Consider the following 14320-nt stretch of genomic DNA (forward strand, 5'->3'; position numbering starts at 1 on the left):
ACATTTTATGGATAAGAAAAGAGACTCATAGAAATTAAAAGAATTTGCCTAAGGTTATACAACTGGTAAGTGACAAAATTAAGATATTAACCCAACTGTCTCTAAAGTGCATACATTTGCCTCTAAGCTTCACTTTCTTCCACAAGACAAAGGGTTCCAGTAGAACAGTTGGCCTTAGAGGAGGAAGACTTCATTCACTGGAAGGAAGGAAGGAAGGAAGCATCTGCCTAGGTTTCTAAATTTTTTTTTTTTTTGGTCTTTTTTGGCATTTCTTGGGCCGCTCCCGCGGCATATGGAGGTTCCCAGGCTAGGGGTCGAGTCGGAGCTGTAGCTGCTGGCCTACGCCACAGCCATAGCAACGCCAGATCCGAGCCGCATCTGAAACCTACACCACAGCTCACGGCAACGCCGGATCCTTAACCCACTGAGCAAGGGCACAGGTGGAACCTGCAACCTCATGGTTCCTAGTCGGATTCATTAACCACTGCGCCATGATGGGAACTCCTAGGTTTCTAAATTTAATGAAGTAGGAAGAAAGTTAGTAGCCTGAAGTGTGACGTAAGATTTGAAAATTATAGTTATGTATTTTCTATAGATTCTTAGAAAAATCTGAAAAAGATGTAGCTGATTTGAAGAAAGTAGTGATAGTTACTGAGAGACTGGGTCAAGAAACTTTACATGGGGATAGACTGTTGTGCAGCTGAGGTTGTAGATCATGAACTGGAAGCAGCAGCAAGAACTTGGATAGGCAATTAGCCAGTCTGACATATCAAATGTCTGTAACCCTAAACCACCACATCTGAAGATGGAAGTGTAAGATGATAGGTAGGCAGTTCCCGGAGAAAGAGAACCAGGCATGGCTTTCTTGACATAAGCGGAGCTATGCTGGCCTAGGTTACTTTGTGATCTAAGCCTGGCCACAATGCTTGTCCTTGAACAGGTCTCAGGAATTAAAGATCTTCAATGAACAAAAGAATGCAGGAACAAACAACTGTTATCAGGCAAGAGAAGTGACAGTAGCAAAGATAATGAATCAGTTGTAAAGACTCCCAGCTCTGTTTCAATGATAAAGATTAGCCTGAAGCACTTTGAGTTGTTTTGCAGAACATAAAGCCCCCTGGAGCACTCCAACTACCAGATACCTGGAGCCTAAGGAATGATGATGTTGACCATTTCTGACCCTCATGACTTCAATCAACTAAAGCTTGGACTCTGTCAACCTCTGCCCCACCCCCCCCACCCCCCATTCTATGCTGAATTTTCCCCTGCTCAAGCTCCTTCATGACCATGCATGTACTCTTAGCTTAAAACTTCCCCAATTTTGCTGTTCAGGGAAGACACTGCTTTGGGAAAGATCCCCAGTGTTCTCCTTACTTGCTGCAAGTAATACACCCTTCCTTCTGCAGATCTTTGGCTTGGTTGTGGCTTTTGGCTTGACATCCGCCAAGAGGCGAATCCAGCTTTTATATAAGACGAGAAACGGGTCATTGGCATATGATGCAGCAAAGACAAGAAAGTTCAAATTTGAATGCCTGCAAAGGGGAGTTCCCATCGTGGTGCAGGGGAAACAGTTCTGACTAGTAACTAGAAGGCCCATTAGGAACAGAGGTAAAGGAGGAAACCATCAAACACAACACAAAAAAAGCATTTCTCAGAACTGCAGATCCCTGATCTCCAGCATGAAAAACCTGCACACATGATGGAAGTGAAAAGACCTAATGCCATCATGAAATTTCAGAACAATAAGACTAATGAAAAGAGATCTAAACCTTTCAGAGATGTTTTTGTTTGTGTGTGTGGCAGGTAACACACAAAGCACTAGGAATAGGAATGGATTCCTCAGAGAAATACTTGAAGGCAGAAGAAAATGAGAGCAATGTCTTCCAAAGTTTGAGAAAAAAATGTATGTTCAACCAAGGATTCTGTACCTAACCCCACACATTCTTCTTTGAAAAGCAGCTGAAAATCCTGTCTACCAACATGAAGCAGGGAACTGAGAGAAAGGAAGATATGGAATCCATGGAAGAGGACCAGATACGGAGGGGAGGTGGGAGCTGACCCAGGTGAGGGCTGCCAGAAGCCAACACTGCAGTGGGATGCTGGAGGTTTCTAGAAGACTCGTCTTGGAAGACAAATGGAGCTCGTGAATTGTCAGATTTGACTTATGGATGGTAATTAGAAGGAATGCAGATGTTAACTAACCCTTACTGTAATAAATCATTTTGCACATTTATAAGTATCAAATCACACACATTGTACATCTTGAACTTACTATATATATACCTCAGTAAAGCTGGAGGGAAAACTGACTTTTGGGAAACCTGTAATGAAAGCTATAAAACAGCTGTTCAAAGTCTAAGAAAACATTGTAAAAGAAAGATAATTATTAAGGCCAAAAAAAAGTTGTACTGAAAAAATGTAATCATAGACTATGATTTGACTTATTAGAGCATAATATTTATGGATGTAGTTACAATAACACCTAATATGGATTTAACAAAAAGTTGAGATATATTAGGATGGAAGTAGGAAATTAAGGGTATGAGTTAAAATCTGCATCTTTTTTGAAACAATAAGACAAAAGAGCGTTCTGAAAGTGATGTATTCATCACTTTTAGAATTTTTAGAATTCTAAAAATTCATATTGGGCATTCCCTTGGTGGCACAGCAGTTTAAGGATACAGTGTTGTCACTGTTGTGGCTTGGGTCCAATCCCTGGCCCTGAAACTTCCTCATGCCTCAGGTGTGACCAAAAAAATAAAGGGATGAACTAAGAGTAATGGTATTTAGAAACAGGAACAAGGCCTACAGCAGCGGGGCTAAAGCGTTGCCTGGGATATCAGATAAGGGTTCAAAATACAAAAGGCTGGTTTTCTTATAGAACTTTTTGCTTTTTGACTATTTGACTTTTTTTCTTTTTTTAAGGCAGAGAGGGTAAGGCTAGTCAGAGGAGGCAATGAAAATCTTCTCCTTCTCCTCTCAGTGTGCTTTCTCAGCATCAAGGTTGTTAGACACAGGACCTCAAAATCCAGAACTACAGAATGAGGACATTTTCACGCCATCTCCTGGGGACTTATATGCCTACTGCAGTTTGAGAACACTGTCTAGCAGTCACTGTGCAGGGGCTTGAAGTGAGGCAGGTGTCTGTGGATGCGGTAAAGGTGAGGGGGTGAAGCAAGGGAATGCACAAAGTCATTGGGGTTCAGGTGTGACCTCAGCCCACCATTCTGGAACTTTGCCCTCTCACTTGCCTTAACCTTAACTTAACTTGCTTAAGTTGCCTTAACCTGCCTGCTCCGTACTCCTGACCTTGTCTCACAGGTTTTGGTTTAGCCAGATTTTAGTTCTGATGCCTATTTTACACATTTTGGTACCCACTTTATTTTTGGTGCCTATTTTACTTCACCAAATCTGCCTTTGCCGATATCATTGTTGACACCTGCTGTCATTGTTCTCACATCGTTCCTGTCTAGTTTATTACCAAGATCATATAGTTCTTAAAGACTAGATGTTCAATAAAGTCTTAGTGATTGGGTTCCGCCGATTCTTCAAGATACATGCCCAGAAGAGATCGGAGTGGTACAATAATAAACAGATGTTTGCTCTCCAGGAAAGAGAAGGAAAAGAAAACCTACCAGACTAGACAGAAGAGCTTTGATGGGAAAAGAGGGTGGACCCCTAATGCTTCCATTGCAGTGAGGATTCAACTGAGCTGTCAGTTAACAAAGAGGAGCCTCTGATTTCTGGTCCTGCCTACAGATGTCTTGGTTATACTTTCATATCTTAAGTTTTGTAGGATTCATGAAGCTTCTTTAAATATTTCAAGAAAATTATCGACATATTGGATAGGTCGTTTGTTGCTTTAAGTGTAAAATAGATACTGAAATAAATTCTAGCTAAATCATAGTTGGTTTTTGGGCATTATAATGAAAATGACTTAAAAGAGTTCTGTAATAGTTTTTTTTTTTTTTAACTGAAGACAAATCCAAACTCAGATACTTTTAAAGAAAAGTCAAATACACTGTTTTAAAATGAATCAGAAATTTTGATGTCATGAATGGAGAATGCAAAGTTCTTATTCAAATATAAAATTAGTTTCCCTCAAGATAAGTATAAAGTTAATTACAAACCTGTCAAAGGCTGTCTTAAGACAGTCACAGTAAGGCTTAATTATGAAGTTTGGAAAAAAAGATCCCTGTGATTAAAGATTTTATCTCTTTTATTAAAGCAAGGATTAATCTATGCAAATTGGCTTTGCTTTGAAGTGACCCTAGCAAACAAGCTCCTGGAGCTATTGGTGAACTGACAAGATGTTGCCTCTTCAAAAAAAGTAAGAGGAGGAGTTCCCATCGTGGTTCAGTGGTTAATGAATCCGACTAGGAACCATGAGGTTGCAGGTTCGATCCCTGGCCTTGCTCAGTGGGTTAAGGATCCGGCGTTGCCGTGAGCTGTGGTGTAGGTCGCAGATGTGGCTCGGATCTGGCGTTGCTGTGGCTCTGGCGTAGGCCGTGGCTATAGCTCCGATTCGATCCCTAGCCTGGGAACCTCCATATGCCACGGGAGCGACCCTAGAAATGGCAAAAAGACAAAAAAAAAAAAAAGTAAGAGGAATTAATATGTATCCACATAAAAAATTTCTAATTTTGCAATTCTCTTAAAAAAAATTCAATGGTTAAGGAAAAAAAAAACTCATAAATTATCCCTTATGAGAGAATAGAGAATTTGTAAAAGGGGTTATGTAGCCCAGAACAGTCTACCATAAATATGTATTTTTCTTTTTTAATTGAAGTACAGTTGATGTACAATACTTTATGTTACAAGTATACAGGGTAGTGTTTCACAGTTTTTAAAGGTTTACTCCATTTATATTTATTATAGAATATTAGCTATATTTTATAATGTATCAATCTGCACCTCTTCATCCCCTCCCCCATCTTGCTCCTCCACTCTCCCCTCTCCCCATTGGTAACCACTAATTTGTTCTCTGTATCTGTGAAATATACATTTAAGACTCATCCTTCTTCCTAACACTTTGTGCAAATCTACTCTAAATTATCTTCATGGTTGGCTTTGTTTTCAAAGATGGGTATCTGCAGAGCCTCTCCCGCCCAACTTGCACTGCCAGGGCTGCTGCACTGACAGCAGCTGCTGGAGCCTCAGAGTTACTGATTCATTCTGGAGACTCCTCTACTCTCCTTTGTCCTCATGGATGAATTTCAGGATGTTCAACTCACAGAGATCAAACTACTTCTAAATGATAAGAATGGTACACGAAACTTCCAGGACTTTGACTGTCAGGTTGAACCAGTTGAACTGGATTGCTGTTAATAATTGATATAATTGGAGTTCCCGTCATGGTGCAGTGGTTAAAGAATCCGACTAGGAACCATGAGGTTGCGGGTTCAGTCCCTGCCCTTGCTCAGTGGGTTAACGATCCGGCGTTGCCGTGAGCTGTGGTATAGGTTGCAGACGTGGCTCGGATCCTGCGTTGCTGTGGCTCTGGCATAGGCCGGCAGCTACAGCTCCGATTCGACCCCTAGCCTGAGAACCTCCATATGCCTCGGGAGCGGCCCAAAGAAATAGCAAAAAGACAAAAACAAAAACAAAATTTGATATTATTTACCTAGAAGGAGATCATTTGAGAAAGGGTGAGAATAAAATCCAAGGAACATGATATAGAAACAACTCATGGATGGTCCATGTCACTATAAGAGGCTTACCAAAGGGAAACAGACCATTTATTGGATATACCATACATTGGCCTCAATCATAAATCCTGTTTCAATGCATTCTTTAACTTTGAGGATATGCAAGAAATCACCCAGCACTTTGCTGTCTGTCATGTGGATGCCCCAGACCAGAAGGAAGGTGCACCCTCTTTCCCAACTGGGTACCAGTACCCCACAATGGATGAGCTGGCCCAAATGCTGCCTTCTGTTCTCACCCACTTAAATTCGAAAAGCATCACTGGGGTTGGAGTTGGAGCTTACATCCTCAGCAGATTTGCTCTCAATCACCCAGAGCTTGTGGAAGGTCTCGTGCTCATTAATGTTGACCCTTGTGCTAAAGGCTGGATTGACTGGGCAGCTTCCAAACTCTCAGAATTGACAACCAATGTTGTGGACATTATTTGGCTCATCACTTTGGGCAAGAAGAATTGCAAGCCAACCTGAACCTGATTCAAACCTACAGACTGCACATTGCCCAAGATATCAACCAAGATATCTATAGCTCTTCCTGAGTTCTTATAACAGATACAAAGACTTGGAGATTGAAGACCCATCCTGGGACAAAATGGTAACAAATCAAAAACATTAAACTGTTCTACTTTATTGGTGGTAGGTGACAATTCACCTGGAGTTGAAGCTGTGGTTGAATGCAATTCTCACCTGGATCCTGTAAATACAACTTTGCTAAAGATGGCAGACTGTGGTGGACTACCCCAAGTAGTTCAGCCCAGGGAAGCTCACCGAGGCCTTTAAGTACTTTTTGCAGGGCGTGGGCTACATCCCATCTGCCAGCATGACCTGGCTCACCTGATCACAAACCCACTCAACCTCGAGTAGCATCGGCTCTGGAGAAAGTACCTTCAGTCCATCTGTCAGCAGCAATCAGTTAGATGGAACTCAAGAAACTTCTGAGTTCCCTGATGTTCTAGACAGACACCAGACCATGGAGGTGTCCTGCTAAGCAGATGTTCCTCCTGTGCACCATGCAAGTCCATCCTCCTTCAAATGACCACTCCATAATATAACATTTCCTCCAGCCAACTGGAATCTATCTTTAACTCCTCCATGGCCACTGACTCTGGTATCCTGGATTTATCATCCCCTCTACCTGGCCACCCCCCTTTTTGTATGTACCAAGAACCACTTCCATGCCATCACCGTAACATTCCACATCTTTAGCTGATCAGATCGCCGTATCTTCTCTGGCCAGCTTTTCCCTGTGCTTTCCTAACTACGTTCTTTGATCCTGACGTATGTGTGTGAGCATGCGTGTCTGTGTTAGTGTGTACATGGTTCTGTGATTTTAGACACGCTTTCTTGTAGAGCAAAAAAAAAGGGGGGGGGAAGGGGAACCTCATCTTTTGCATCTTCAGTGCTGTTTTTAGGGGAAACATATAGAACAGATTTCTAGGTTAGGTAGGCCACTCCATTCTCTTCTCAATTCCAAATTGGTCAACAAGATTTGCAAAGCAACTTCAGGAGAAGGCAGCTCTGAGGAACATGGAAGATCATAATTGCTGTTTTGACTGTTGACTGATTGTGACCGAAAGAAGGGAGCCTGTTACCTAGAGAAAGAAGCAGGCTGGATCTCCCGTTCACATGAATTCACATATGCTGTCCTACAGATAAAAGGGAGGGAGATGTTCTCCTAGAAGCCCATGAATGATGGGGTTCTGACGCACCCTGGAGTTTTTCCCAAGGAGTGAAGTGTGACTTGATTGGATTGTCTTAGCAAAGAAAGGTGGAAAAAAATTCCAGGTCTCTGTTCTGTCAGAGCAAAATGGATGTCTCTGCAGTGTCTGACACCACATACCACACATCTGCAGGAAGCATCTCCCAGGAGAAACTCTCCAGTCAATCACCCAAAAAGGGAGTGGTATGGCCTGAAAATTATGTATGATTAGAAAATGGCTGGAGAGTGAGGACCGACATTAACACAATTTGATACTGTTAAGTATAGCCTTGATTTCAGCAGACTTAATAGAGGCTATATGAAATTCAGACAGAACCCAGTTCTCAGAAAGTTAATCCTGTAAACTCCCTTTTGGGAGAGGAAAAGGGCCATGTGTAAGTGCAGCCTGCCCAGGTGAAATTGTTTAGTCACTGCTATTTGAGGGGGTCACAGCCGCCCAGCGAGGGTCACCGGGAGGAGGGTGAAACAACTGCCACACAGCAAGGGCCCAGCTTTGAGGGCATCAGGATGTCAGCTCAGGGTTACAGAGTCCAATCTTAAGAAGGGGCTTTTCAGGCGTAGCATTCGCTTTCTGCTGAGACAGGAAATGTGTCCCTCTGCCGGAGTACGACTTCTTACGACAATGAAATAAAGCTGTATATGTCTCATTGTTAAAAAAATAAATAAAATAAATAAAAGATGTGTATCTACAAAAAAGTTAAATGACATTCCTACAAGATGTCATCCTATGACTGCGAAGCAGGCGCCTGGTTCGTACCCCAGTTTGAGAACAGCATACACTCTAGATTTTACCCCTCCACCCAACTTACATCATCTGTGTTATAAAACACAAAAGATACATATTGAATAACACAATTTGTTTCAGGTAGGTCTGTATAGACCCAAGGGATAGAGCAGGTGAAATCTGTGATTAAAATTTTTATTTTTACATTATAACCCAATTCTAATCTTTCTTGTATGTTAATCAAATTTGAAAAAATTTTATTTCGGCTGCATTAAATTTATAAGAACATTCTTCCCCATTACTTTAGAGCATGCCTCATGGTTTATTTCCAGTACCTAGAAATTTAATGAATAAAGTCATTTTACTATGTCACTTTTAATTACCTCCTTCAAATATATATTGTCTAAAATCTGTCTAGGTCAAAAAAAGGTTGATCCTGCAGTCATCTCTGCAGACTCTGCCAAACTATTCCAAAGTCATTATACACTGATGTTTTCCAGAGCACAAAGTTATTGTTATGGAAACATATTCATCTTTTTCCATGGAGCCAATCTGGGCCAAGTTGTTCCTTAAAATTCTTCTTCTGCCTGTTTGCTGCGGGACTGCTTGAGCTGCTCCAGCCGCCCAATGGTTTCAGAAATAGTGCGTTCTCCATGCACCTTATTATCTCTGGTGCGGATATTCACAGTGCCGCTGCTTTTCTCTTTCTCACCAACAACTAAACCAAAAACCACAAAGCTCTGTTGGGTGAAAAGATTCTTATCGAACATTCAAACAGAAACCCATTCTTTAGCCTCTGCTTCATCAAAACATACAGGTGACCAAATCTATTCACTGAAAAACAAAACAACAAAAAACCCCAACCCACCCTTTTGCCACGACTAAAACTGCTGTGCTTACTGAGTCGCCTAATTCAGCCAACTTAGAAGATTTACAGACAAACCTTTCAAGATTATTCTTTTTCAAACCAAAATAATGCATTATTACAGCAAAAGAACGAACATGTAGTTTGAGAATCAGGTCTAGAAGGAACTACTGATGACCACAATTCTCTCAAGCATAAGTCTCAAGATTTCAAGTTTCCCTAAGGTTTGGCAGATTTCCTTTGGTGAGTTTCCTTTCTTACCTAGGATGAAGTTGTACTGTGCTAACTGTGCATTTCTAATCTTCTTGTTTAATGTACAGCCTGGATCCAGATCGATGTCCACCATGAATTTAGCATCGTGGAATTGCTGCTGTACCTGTTTAGACAGAGACAGGATTTTTCAGATCTAATATGAGAATTATATTTTGATCTTAAATGCTTTTACTTAACATGCAATTTGGAAAGTCACACAAACTTTAAAAAGGGATGGTAACAGGTACAGTGAAGCATATATTAATTTATGACTTGGAACTACAAAAAGATTTATTTTGCTCTTGAGAGATAAAATGTGAATTAAATAAACTAGAAACTAGATTAAATTTTCCATCTACCTGACAACCAATTACCACTTATATGACAAAAAGATCTGAAAAAACTGCTTTTATTTCACTCATAGGTTGTTATGCATTAGTGATCATTAACCAATGACCTGCTTGGATTTTATAAGTATGCAAATTTCATAGGGGTTCTTACTTGTTTATTAGGAGGCCAGGATAAGACTACTCTCTCAATTGTAACCTATGTTAACAAACAAAGCACTTGCGTCTTTTCCTTAACATGAGCCCTGGGGAATGTGAGTGGAGCTATTCCGCAGCTGGGGAAGTAGTCTAGCACCTGCAGGCTGTTTACAACCTGTGGTGTCTAGGCCTTAAGTATCAACAGCAGTGCCCACCCCCCTGCACTCAATCTAACCAAAAATCTACCCCACCCTCAGAAGAAAAAAAGGTCAGTCCTATTATCTCCAGTTGAGAAATGAGTTAAGACAGACCTTTTTCCTATTGTGTCAGCTTTCATAATTGTAATATGATTAAACACAATCCATCAACCATGGACTGAATAACTGAATTCTCATCATTTCTAACTAAAACTACCCTGTGCAGTAATAGGAATACAGAACACCATGAATGGTTTGCTTATCAGCTATTTAATGTTCACTTATTTCTTTTTGTTTGTTTTTTGTCTTTTTAGGGCCGCACCCGTGGCACATGGAGGTTCCCAGGCCAGGGGTTGAATCAGAGCTGTTGCTGCCGGCCTACTCCAGAGTCACAGCGACACCAGATCAGAGCGGCGTCTGCGATCTACACCACAGCTCACAGCAACACCGGATCCTCAACCCACTGAGCGAGGCCAGGGATCGAACCTGCAACCTCATGGTTCCTAGTCGGATTCATTTCCACGGCACCACGACGGGAACTCCAAGTTCACTTATTTCTTAAAGAGTCAGTTGAGACCCAAGTGCAATTGATTCTGATAATCTGGAAACATGGTGGTTTTGGCTTAAATTTCATTATACATTTGAATTTACATATCATACTAAGGCATTTGCTATTTGCCAACACTAAACACTAAAATATACATGTGTGTACAAAACACTTTTAAATTAAGTCTTCTGACCATGGAACTATATAAAAATCATTAGAGGTAAAATGATCTTCTCAGGCTTACCACAGACTGATAATAGTAACATTTCTCTATATCACAAGCAGCTTAATTTACCAAGAATAGATACAGCTTATGAGATTTAAAAAGCCAAATGACATTTACTAAATTTAAAGAAAAGTCGTACTTAAAGTTTACCTTTTGGGCATATTCATCACATGTTGGTCCCACTGGAACTACCATTACTTGGCGAGGAGACAGCCAGAAGGGCCTTTAGAAGCAATTAAAAATATTTACTGTGGGTTTGGGCACTTTCCTAAGCAAGGATGGCACATTTCTTAGTCTACTCTTCAGAACCTATTCACAAAACATGCAAGGGCCACTTACTGTTTATTTATTTATTTATTTTTTTGTCTTTTGTTGTTGTTGTTGCTATTTCTTGGGCCGCTCCCGTGGCATATGGAGGTTCCCAGGCTAGGGGTTGAATCGGAGCTGTAGCCACCGGCCTACGCCAGAGCCACAGCAACGCCAGATCCGAGCCGCGTCTGCAACCTACACCACAGCTCACGGCAACGCCAGATCATTAACCCACTGAGCAAGGGCAGGGACCGAACCCGCAACCTCATGGTTCCTAGTGGGATTCGTTAACCACTGCGCCACAACGGGATCTCCTATTTATTTATTTTGCTTTTCAGGGCCACATCGGTTGCATATGGAAGTTCCCAGGCTAGGGGTTGAAATGGAGCTATAGCTGCCGGGCTGCCGGCCTATGCCACAACTCAAGGCAACACCGGATCCTTAACCCACTGAGTGAGGTCAGGGATTGAACCCATTTCCCCATAGATATTAGCTGAGTTCATTTCTGCTGAACCACAATGGGAACTCCACAAGGTCCACTTTAAAAAACTCAGCCTTTTTATTTTCAATATCCAATAAGAACTAAAAGGAGATTGAGGAGCAGAAAACTAACCCTAAGCCTGGAAAATCTGTGTAAGGTCTGTCTTGGTAAATAGATGGCAAAACGAACAGGAGGCAGGGACTACACCCCACAATGCAACATTCCAGGTAACAGAATATCATGAACTGGGCTTAACACTGAGAAAGAAACACACTTAGTGTCAAGCTCTTTTACTCAAAAAGTTATTCTGTTCAAGTGATATTATTACTTATTCTTCATGGGGAACAAAGACCAGGCCCTCCAGTTTATCCATTTTGCAGGATTCAACAAATTGCAATCAATAGTAATTGGTGATGGTACTTGGTAAAAATGAGTGTGTTTTTACTACTTACTAAAAGTTGATGGAGTTCCTGTTATGGCTCAGCAGGTAAAGAACCTGACACAGCCTCTGTGAGGATGCAGGTTTGATCCCTGGCCTCGATCAGTGGGTTAAGGATCTGGAGTTGCCTGTGAAGATCACAGATGCAGCTTGGATCCCGTGTTGCTATTGCTATGGTGTAGGCCAGCAGTTGTAGCTCTGATTCAACCCGTAGCCAGGGAACCTCCATATGCTACACGTGGGTCAGTAAAAAGAAAAAGAAAAAAAATAAGTTGACTCCCTTTCATGTACTCAGGAGTCAAACCCTCCCCATGCTGCAGACATCAGGCCAGCATTTCTCTTGACCAATCAGTCCTTTATTTTCAGTTATTTCCTTACACTAGAGGAAAAGCTAGAGTAGATACTAAATTCTACCCAAACAGTGGACTTTCCCCCACCTACTAAAGATTTGCTAGAGCAATTAGCTGAAGACCCCCTGTTCTCTAGATGGTACATGGAGAATGTTGCCCATATTTGATTTGATTTTGTGAAAGATAACTAAAAAGAGATCAGCTTATTTCATTTACAAGGTAACAAACTCCCCTTAATATCTGAACTCATCAAATTACAAACAAAACTGAAATGACTGCAGTGAGGAATATAAAACAGATTTACAACATTTTGCAGAAATTATGCCATGATATATGGCAGGCTCTACAAAATGGGTGTTTTATAACCATGTGCTGTTTTCAACTGCCCAATGTGAGCCCAGACAAAGCTGCTTAGAAAATAAAACGAAGTCATGTGCTCATATGTGGCTGGCAGGAACATAAGCTCCTAGAAATAAGACATAAAAATATTGTTCAGTTTGGAGTGTGTACTTTCAATTAAAGAAAACTTGGCTTCTAAAGGGTCCAAACTATTTGCTTATTATGATCAGCAACACTGAGCAAGGTTCTTGTTTACTCAGACAAAAACAAAGTTTTATAAATCCCCAAATTCACCTGAAAAACAACCAAAATAAATAAGTTTCTTAGTGAGTAATTCCTAATTAGAAATCATTATGTAATCACTGATTTCAAACAAATCAAGTGCTAAAATAATAATTACTCATAACAAATATTCTTAGAGCCAAAAAGTTTGGGTTTAGATTGTGCTTTCTTTTTAGTGAACACTTGTCATTAATTAGAAGTGACCAACAAAAACCATTCTTCCTTTCAATCGTAAAACTAAATTGGAAAGTAGACATTTCTTAGAGTTGCTTTACATGGGCCGGTAAGAGCAGAACAAAAAAATGACAAAAATTACCATTTGCCTCCATAGTTTTCAGTGAGAATAGCAATCATTCTTTCCACTGATCCCAAGATAGCTCTATGGATAATCACTGGCCTTTTCTTATCATCGCCATCAGGGCTAGAACAAAAATAGAATTTGTTTTACTTCATTTATAGGCATATATGTTCCTGTACATGTCCTTAAAGAACAATATTCAGAGCAGAGAGTAGAAACTCACCTCACAAAAGTAAGATTAAATCTGATGGGCAACTGAAAATCCAACTGGATTGTTGCACACTGGTGGTAGCGACCAATGGCGTCTTTAATCTGTATGTCAATCTAAGAAGCAAAGATTGAGTTGTATTAGGGCTGATTTTCTTTCTCTTTTCTTTCTTCTAAATTTATTTTAAAGTAATCTCATCTTCACCCCAAAATGAAAGTCATATTACTCAAACTTCAGTACTGACCTTTGGACCATAGAAAGCTCCATCTCCAGGATTTAATTCCCACCTTTCACCAAACTCATTCAGACTATTTTCCAGTTGCTAAGGATAAAGCAAAACGACTTTAAATTTTTGTTCACCTACAACTTATTCCAGCCAAATTTGAGACTTAAAATACCCTAACTGCTTTCATGGGTCACAATTCATTGCTTTATAATTTTGTCTACCTAGACATACTCATAAACAAACTCCTTTAAAAGTCACAGCTTGATGACTGAAAAAACATTCAACCATTTCTAAAATACAAAATCCTAGAGAAAAAAACTAGCTTACACAAACCAAGAAACCCATTTCCAATTTTCTTCAGCTTTTATCCGTTTAAAGAGGCTTGGCTTTCTTACATCATGGAGCTGGCCAATTTCAGTCAAATAATATTGAAGCACGCTGAAAACACCACTTACTTTCTCAGCTTGATTCCATACTTCAATATCTCCAAGGAATTTTTCTGGGCGAGTAGACAGGTTCAATTTAAAAGAAAATCCAAATATGCTATATACTGTACGCAGAAAATCCAAACAACCTTTTATTTCATCCTCAATCTTTAAATTAAAAAATAAAAATAAAAAAGGACACAGTGGTTAAGTTTTCTTTGATTTTTCTTGATGGTTCTTTCAAA

General features: G+C 40.4%; 1 protein-coding gene and 1 pseudogene across 1 annotated transcript in view; one reads left to right on the forward strand and one right to left on the reverse strand.

Annotated features, from left to right (window-relative positions):
* The first annotated feature begins 5204 nt into the window (after positions 1-5204).
* On the forward strand, positions 5205-6724 carry LOC125119881 (protein NDRG3-like; annotated as a pseudogene).
* Positions 6725-8327: 1603 nt separating this feature from the next.
* The window catches only part of TARS1 (threonyl-tRNA synthetase 1), a 31867-nt gene continuing 25874 nt past the window's right edge, over positions 8328-14320 (reverse strand). Inside the window, exons 13-19 of the mRNA XM_047767441.1 lie at positions 14106-14243; positions 13669-13746; positions 13440-13540; positions 13235-13339; positions 10869-10941; positions 9273-9387; positions 8328-8864 (exon numbers count right to left, since the gene is read on the reverse strand). Coding sequence (XP_047623397.1) covers positions 8716-8864; positions 9273-9387; positions 10869-10941; positions 13235-13339; positions 13440-13540; positions 13669-13746; positions 14106-14243 — 759 coding nt within the window. The 3' untranslated portion in view covers positions 8328-8715. The remainder of the gene's footprint in view (positions 8865-9272; positions 9388-10868; positions 10942-13234; positions 13340-13439; positions 13541-13668; positions 13747-14105; positions 14244-14320) is intronic.

The sequence above is a fragment of the Phacochoerus africanus genome, chromosome 1 (assembly GCF_016906955.1).
Source record: "Phacochoerus africanus isolate WHEZ1 chromosome 1, ROS_Pafr_v1, whole genome shotgun sequence".
NCBI classification, from domain to species: Eukaryota; Metazoa; Chordata; class Mammalia; order Artiodactyla; family Suidae; genus Phacochoerus; species Phacochoerus africanus.